At 42.2% G+C, this 6283-nt stretch overlaps 1 protein-coding gene across 1 annotated transcript; it reads left to right on the top strand.

Moving 5' to 3' along the window:
- The first annotated feature begins 1801 nt into the window (after positions 1-1801).
- Positions 1802-5766, top strand: LOC147999148 (disks large homolog 5-like). The gene is made up of 6 exons (XM_087596347.1): positions 1802-1953; positions 2987-3146; positions 3614-3757; positions 4391-4557; positions 5268-5373; positions 5497-5766. The coding sequence occupies exons 1-5, from the start codon at positions 1827-1829 to the stop codon at positions 5330-5332; spliced, it is 663 nt and encodes a 220-aa protein (XP_087452473.1). The 5' UTR covers positions 1802-1826; the 3' UTR covers positions 5333-5373; positions 5497-5766.
- The last annotated feature ends 517 nt before the right edge of the window (positions 5767-6283 follow it).

Here is a 6283-nt window from a genome sequence, read left to right as displayed (position 1 = left end):
ACTTCACACTTCTTGATGAGGCAACTACACTCAAGGAAGCTTAAGATTTTCATAGGCACAGTATTATGCTATATATACAGAGTAGATAATACTAAGATGTTCAGATGGTGATGTCCATTTGTATGCACTCTTAATGTGGACCTAAAAAAAGAGAGATCAAGGTCCTTAAAATAGAAAGATCAGTTCCAGTTGTTTTCTACCATTCCAAACAGAACGACTGGTAAGGAGAGAATGGTAAATAATCGAGAATTCGTAGATGATGCTTTGAATGAAGTGTGGATTTCTGTGCTAGTTTAAAACAGGGTCTCAAGTATCACATGTTGCCCTCTACCTGGCTGGTCAGGATCACTTTGAGCTCAGATAAACCTCCTTTCACTTTGTAATAAATAGGCTTAAAAGAGTGGCCTCCAAGGACTGTGCAGACAGCATTAGCCTTTCACAGTTGAGGTGTGTAACCCACAACTATAGTTTTAGCCATGTTTTTCCATGTCTACCAGCTACTTCAGATTGTTGCTGTTATATGCCTGACAATCAAGGATGCAGAAAAATAACCTGATACAGAGTAAGGACATGGTGATCACATGCTGATCACATGGTGCCTCTTCCGTACGTTCTGGATGAGGTTTGTGAAAATTCCAATATTGCAAAAAGCTTTATATAGGGCCCATCACATTACGGGTCACTATGCACTGTTCTATCTAAAATGGCTTAATCAGAACTGACTCCCATATAACACTTCCTGCAATCCTCATATGAGAAGCTTGAGCTTTTAGTTTTGACTTTTTCTTTTCTCGTTCTTTCTTATTTTTTGCTATATAAGTTGAGACAAAGATAGTTAAGGCCATTAATTTGCCCCCAAAATTTGAACTACAGATGTGATCAATCAGTGTTAGTGGGTGCATTCTATAAAGTATTTATTTTTTACTATGATAGATGCTTTTGTGTTTGGTGGGGTGGCCATTTCCCAGTGTACAGGTGCTGGGACCTTGCTCTATCCACTTAATGATGTTTATAGCCCCATTTTAGACGTTTCTGTGCCACCCTCTATATCTCTTGTGTATTTTATTTCTCTGATAAAAGCTCATGGTATATCTTACTCAGGCCTGTGAGCAGTGCTCCTTTGGCGACATTGGTGCAAAGAGCAGAACCTCACAAGCAGCATGAGGTTCCCTTCACTGGTGTCTCCAATATTGCATTTTCCTCTGCCAACTGGTCTCCACACTTTTCCTAGCACCTTAAAGACTTCAACTCTTTCTCCTAAGGAATTTTCTGGCAATTGTCGATTGCTAAGCACATGACTTCATGAGTGTTCCCCTAACACACACGCATGTTGTAACCTACCATGCAGACTATTTCTTGATGTGATATAAAGCACCCGTAATAATGAGACAGGAGAACTTTTGACTGCATATTCAAGCTGGTATGAAATCTCAGGAAGTTTTAATGGCTAACATTGGTGAATGAGGACAATTTGAGTTAGTGAGACATTTTTTGGGAAAGATTTGAAAGGAAACATTCATTTAGATGCATAGGAATTACTAAGGTTTTATAATCGAGCCTTGAGGAAAATTTGGCTTTGGAAGCAGGAGATGCTCAGTGGCTCTGCCCCAGGAAAGTCTCCTGGAAAGGGCACCTCTGCTTATGCTCAGTACAGGGAGAACATTAGCAGGAGGCAAAGTCTGCTCCCATGACATCTGCTGTCCCTTCTTGGACATTCTATTGTCTCCTAGAGAGTTCTTGGCATCCTCTGTGATGTCACCAGTGTTGTAGTGACAACCAGTGCCCTAGTTTCTCTCAGTCTGAGTCTGGCGGTTACAAGCTAAGACATGTTTTCCCGTCTTCGCAAGCGTTTTGGGAGGGGGAACGTCGATTCTGGAGAGACTAAAGTGAAGGAGTCTGGCCTTTCGTCTCAAAGTAATGATGGACAAAGACAGCACTTCTGGGGAATGTGGAGTAAGTTCTGGGCAGTATATTTTGAGCTTCCTGCCAGGGTGGCTGCAGGCTTAAGCTGACCTTTCTAGCAATGGGCCACAGCAACTGGAGCATCTGAAAAGGAATTGAATTTCCACGAATATCACAATTCCCTAAAGTCAAGGATTTCAGAACTTTAGTTTCCCCATCCCCACTGGGAGGATATGGTAAGGCAAATGCTATTATACTGTGAACTTCTGGTCTTTACTTTTCAGTTCATTTGCTCTGTTACATTGATATAATAACACCATCAGTAGTCATGGATGGTCCACCTTTTCTGAGTTTAGACAGGGCAGCAATGTATTTCACTATCATTGCTTCTTTAAATACAGTGGGTATCTGACAGTAGTAACAGGGAGAGATTGTGCTTCAGGCAATAATCTTATGTTCTTAGACCTTCTCCGATTTCTTCTAACTGGCAGGGTCATCGTTTGCTTTATATATTAGAGGTTGTATGTTACAAAAATTTTTCTACAATACCAAAACTATTTGGAACGTGTAGACCAAGATTCAGCCTGTAACCTATTCGCACTTCTGGGGCATTTGGTATTTCATATAGGGGAATTGATAAGTCTGTTGAACATGTCCTCAGTGGAAATGTGTTTTAAATCCAAAGTTGTTGGCCTAGAGTATCAGGGTAGGACATCTGAGTGTCTCCAATCACTCAAGTTTTGTGGATGGTGAATTTATCATCTGAGTTCTGAAACCACATGGGTGAGGGTCCTGAAACCAAGCTGTACCCTGTTCAGCTGATAATAATCCTGGAGAAGCCATCTCTGTGGTACATGTAAGCACGTGATGTCCAGCATAGGGAACACCTGGCTGCTTACATCTCTTGGTCTCTATAGAGTAGTGCGAGAACTGAGATCCCCTGAGGAGGTCTCTTAAGCATAGACCAATCGCCTAGCAGTGACACTGGGTTCCAGGCTTGTTCTCCTGTTTAGGCCTCACTGTGATCTATGTACACTCTATGCATTCTCCCCATGCAGGTTCACTTGTGTTCTTCTACCTACAGACGCTGGGATAGAAACATCTTCCCATGGCACTGACCTAAGCAAGAATCAGGCCATGAAGGAAAAGGAGAGGCTGATTAAAGAGCTGCAGCTCATTACCGAGGAGAGAAATGACCTGAGAGATCGCCTGAGGTTTCTGACAGAGAGATCCATGAAGAACAGGTATGAATCACACCAAATGCTCTTGTTTCATTCCTGGGTCTGCAAGGTCACCTTTTTCTTATCCTGTTAAGGTTTTGGGTTCTAGAAAGCTGTGCCTCCCTACCAACCTTTGCTAAACCTCACCTCCCATATAGTGGAGATTCAGAACCTTACCCTTCCTCAGGAGTGAGATTGAAAATGGACTCATCTGCTTCCACTTATTTAAAAGCAGAACTTGTGGTCTGAATGAAGAATTCAGGGATAAAGTCAGGAAGAGTGAGTTCCCAGTGTGCATTTGCAAAGCCCTTGACAGCTGGTGGCTTTGCAAGATTGTAATTGCAGTGAGTTTATGGTGAGTCTCTGTACTTGCTAGGCAGGGGACTGAGTGCTGGAAGATCCAGGCAGCAGCCTGGAGTAATATAGGACCCACCCTGAGTTCATATATTCCTAAATGCCGATGTTCATTGTATTCTATCATTTGGGGCCAGGCCACACTTCAGGCCAAATCCATATTATGAAGACCTGGAGAGAATGGAGGAGGAGGTCATGTCAATTCTGCACAACTTAGAGATGGAGAACACTGAGGTCCATGAGAACAACCATAAGCTGAAGAAGGAGATTACCTTCTCTAGGTAAGTCCTGGTCAGAAAGGCTATCACTTGTGGAATGGCCATTTCTGACTTTCTTTGTTCTGGATTGGACGGTCTTCAGCTCTGGTTCTATCTCTTGTGCTATTTACCCATCAGTGTTCCAGGGTCATTAGGACTCAGTTTTCAGTTCCATAAAAGACTGTTACTCATCCCAGGATTGTCTAGGCATCTTCAAAAGGCTCTAGAGAGAACAGTATTGATCGAAGTCAGCAGAAGTTTATTAGGCTGACCTGGACCTATGGTGTCACACCAGGTTTTACAAAAGTCAGTGCGTGGACCACATGGTTAGCTTGACCTTCTCTTGGTTCTACTGACCTCCTTTGAGGGTGTTGGCCCACTACTAATTGATGTTGGCCCCATGCATTGGGCTTTCATGGATAGTGGTAGATCCATGTTCTTTCTCAGAGGTGTGGACACTAATTGGTGTCAGGCCAAGCAAACAATTTATTCTTCCCCGAATTAACTCTTTATGGTTTGTGCAGCAGCCTTATATGTATCAAGATGCATTTTATTAAGTCTTCATGGGTATGTGGGACCTGGTAGAGTTAGTGGGACTTGGGAGTAGGAATGGCAGAAAGGGCCAGCATGATCTTACTATGCAGACTGTATTTCCAGAAACCTGCTCAGCCAGCTCCTGATGGAGAACACATGTAGGAAGAAGTTGGTCCCACTGAAGCAGGAGAGCAAGGAGGTACATCTTGATTGTGCACTGAACCAGAAATATTTGGTTGACTTCAACAAGAAAGATAAAGACCATCAACGGCCAGAACCAGCATTATCAGGTAGGGACGTGTTAGCTTAACAATATCTGATAAAATTTGCCATATTGATACATCTTTGCTTCTCTTACCACCTTTCTAATTTACACTCACAACCAGCCAACCACCTCATGTAATGGAATTGTTCATTGCTCTGCCTATGCACAAGTATTCTGGGATGTTAACGACTTTTCAGAAACTGAATTATTGTGCAAGCATATTTTGCTGCTCTTTTTGAAGCTGCAGTCTAGAAATGGTGACAGATGAATAACATATCTAAAATTGCATATCCATGTGATAGATTGGATCCTATGTAGAGTTTTGAACAATTTCTTGGTTCTTGAACAATTGACACTCTGTGGTCATGTGACCTCTTGTGTAGGAAGCACCTTTGGGATAAGAACCAAGTGCAAATGTCAAATTAGTACTTGTCATTGGCTTTAACCTTGGTGACATATGGACATCTCCTTTCTTCCTGCAACCCGATGAGGTCTCTTCCCATTGCCCTGTTCTTGGTTTGCACTGGTATAAGTCTGGGTCCCAGATTGGCAGCCCACATTACTGTGAGGCTTGCTGGAGATTTTGCCCTGCCCACAGAGTTAGCAACAATGATATCAGTTAAAAGGTCCATGTCGACTGTCCAATAGAACTGAGGTGGTAGAAGGCAGCATTCTGACAGCTGGCTTGCATTTCCCGACCAAATCAGTGTCTGAAAAACTGCCTTCCTCTCCCAGGTCTCATAAAGTGCAAGAGAGCTGGAATTGGACACACCCCAGTAAGAGAGCTTCCTGAAGAATAAGTTGCTTTCTCAGGAGTCCCTGATGACCAACATCCTGAATGGTAACAACATTTTTTGGATGAGTATTCATCCTCTGCGTTAATTTGTCATTTATTAGAGACCCTAAATTTATATACCACTAAGCCATCCTGACTGATTGAGGTCTTACTCACTTTCTTCTTCAGAAAACAGCACTTGAGAGACAACTTGGGGGACTGCCTTTCATTATTTGTGCTAGAGGAGAAACAGCAATACGTCTGTGCTTCTAAATGTTCGTTAAGAATATGCTGTTTAGAAATATTTTTGTTATGATTTTAATTGAAGTTTTCTTTTTGTTGTTTCATATTTATATGTTCTTGTTACTATTTTTACTTTAAAATATTTTTAAATATTTTTATTCATTTTAATCCTGTTTTGTTGTAAAAATGTATTTGTTATGAATAAAAATTGAATTCTATGTCTTGACTCTTAAGACTATCTTTCTTACTCAAGGGTTCTGTCCCTTCCTGTGGACCTAGAACTTACAGCTACAGATGGATCTCTGCATGTTCCATGGAGCCTGGGCTAATAAGTGAATTCAAAGTCACCAAGGTGTACCCAGTGTGACAGTGTCTTTTGTGTGGATAATGTGGCTGTGTCTCGGACACACACTTTATGATGTAATCACTGACACACTTTACCCAATTGTTAGGGTCCATGTGGTTCTTCTGAGAGAGCAGCAGATGCTCTACCCTGTGAGTCATCACCACAGCTCCTGCAGGTGGCTTTTGTTATTCCACATGAGGTGCTGTATTAGGTGGACAGGATCACCTCCAATTAAATAGAGAGATCTCAGGAGATGTGTGTTCACAGGGAACTTACTGAGGCGTGCGTGCTCAACGTGTTAGGTTGTCAGGCATCCCTACAGAGCTCTGGTGTTCCCACTGCTCATTGTGTGTCAGGATCATCCTCCAGCATCACTTAGTTTTCATA

The sequence above is a fragment of the Rattus norvegicus genome, chromosome 19 (genome assembly GCF_021556685.1).
Source record: "Rattus norvegicus strain SHRSP/BbbUtx chromosome 19, alternate assembly SHRSP_T2T, whole genome shotgun sequence".
NCBI classification, from domain to species: domain Eukaryota; kingdom Metazoa; phylum Chordata; class Mammalia; order Rodentia; family Muridae; genus Rattus; species Rattus norvegicus.
Note: the sequence above shows the minus strand (reverse complement) of the source record. Positions and strands in the feature narration are given on the sequence as shown.

Bases quoted from the DNA above. Each gene is read 5' to 3' on its own strand.
- LOC147999148 (XM_087596347.1), top strand. From the start codon at position 1,827: ATGTTTTCCCGTCTTCGCAAGCGTTTTGGGAGGGGGAACGTCGATTCT. The intron at 3,147-3,613 runs GTATGAATCACA...ATTTGGGGCCAG, and splicing joins GAGAGATCCATGAAGAACAG to GCCACACTTCAGGCCAAATC. The intron at 4,558-5,267 runs GTAGGGACGTGT...TTCCTCTCCCAG, and splicing joins GCCAGAACCAGCATTATCAG to GTCTCATAAAGTGCAAGAGA.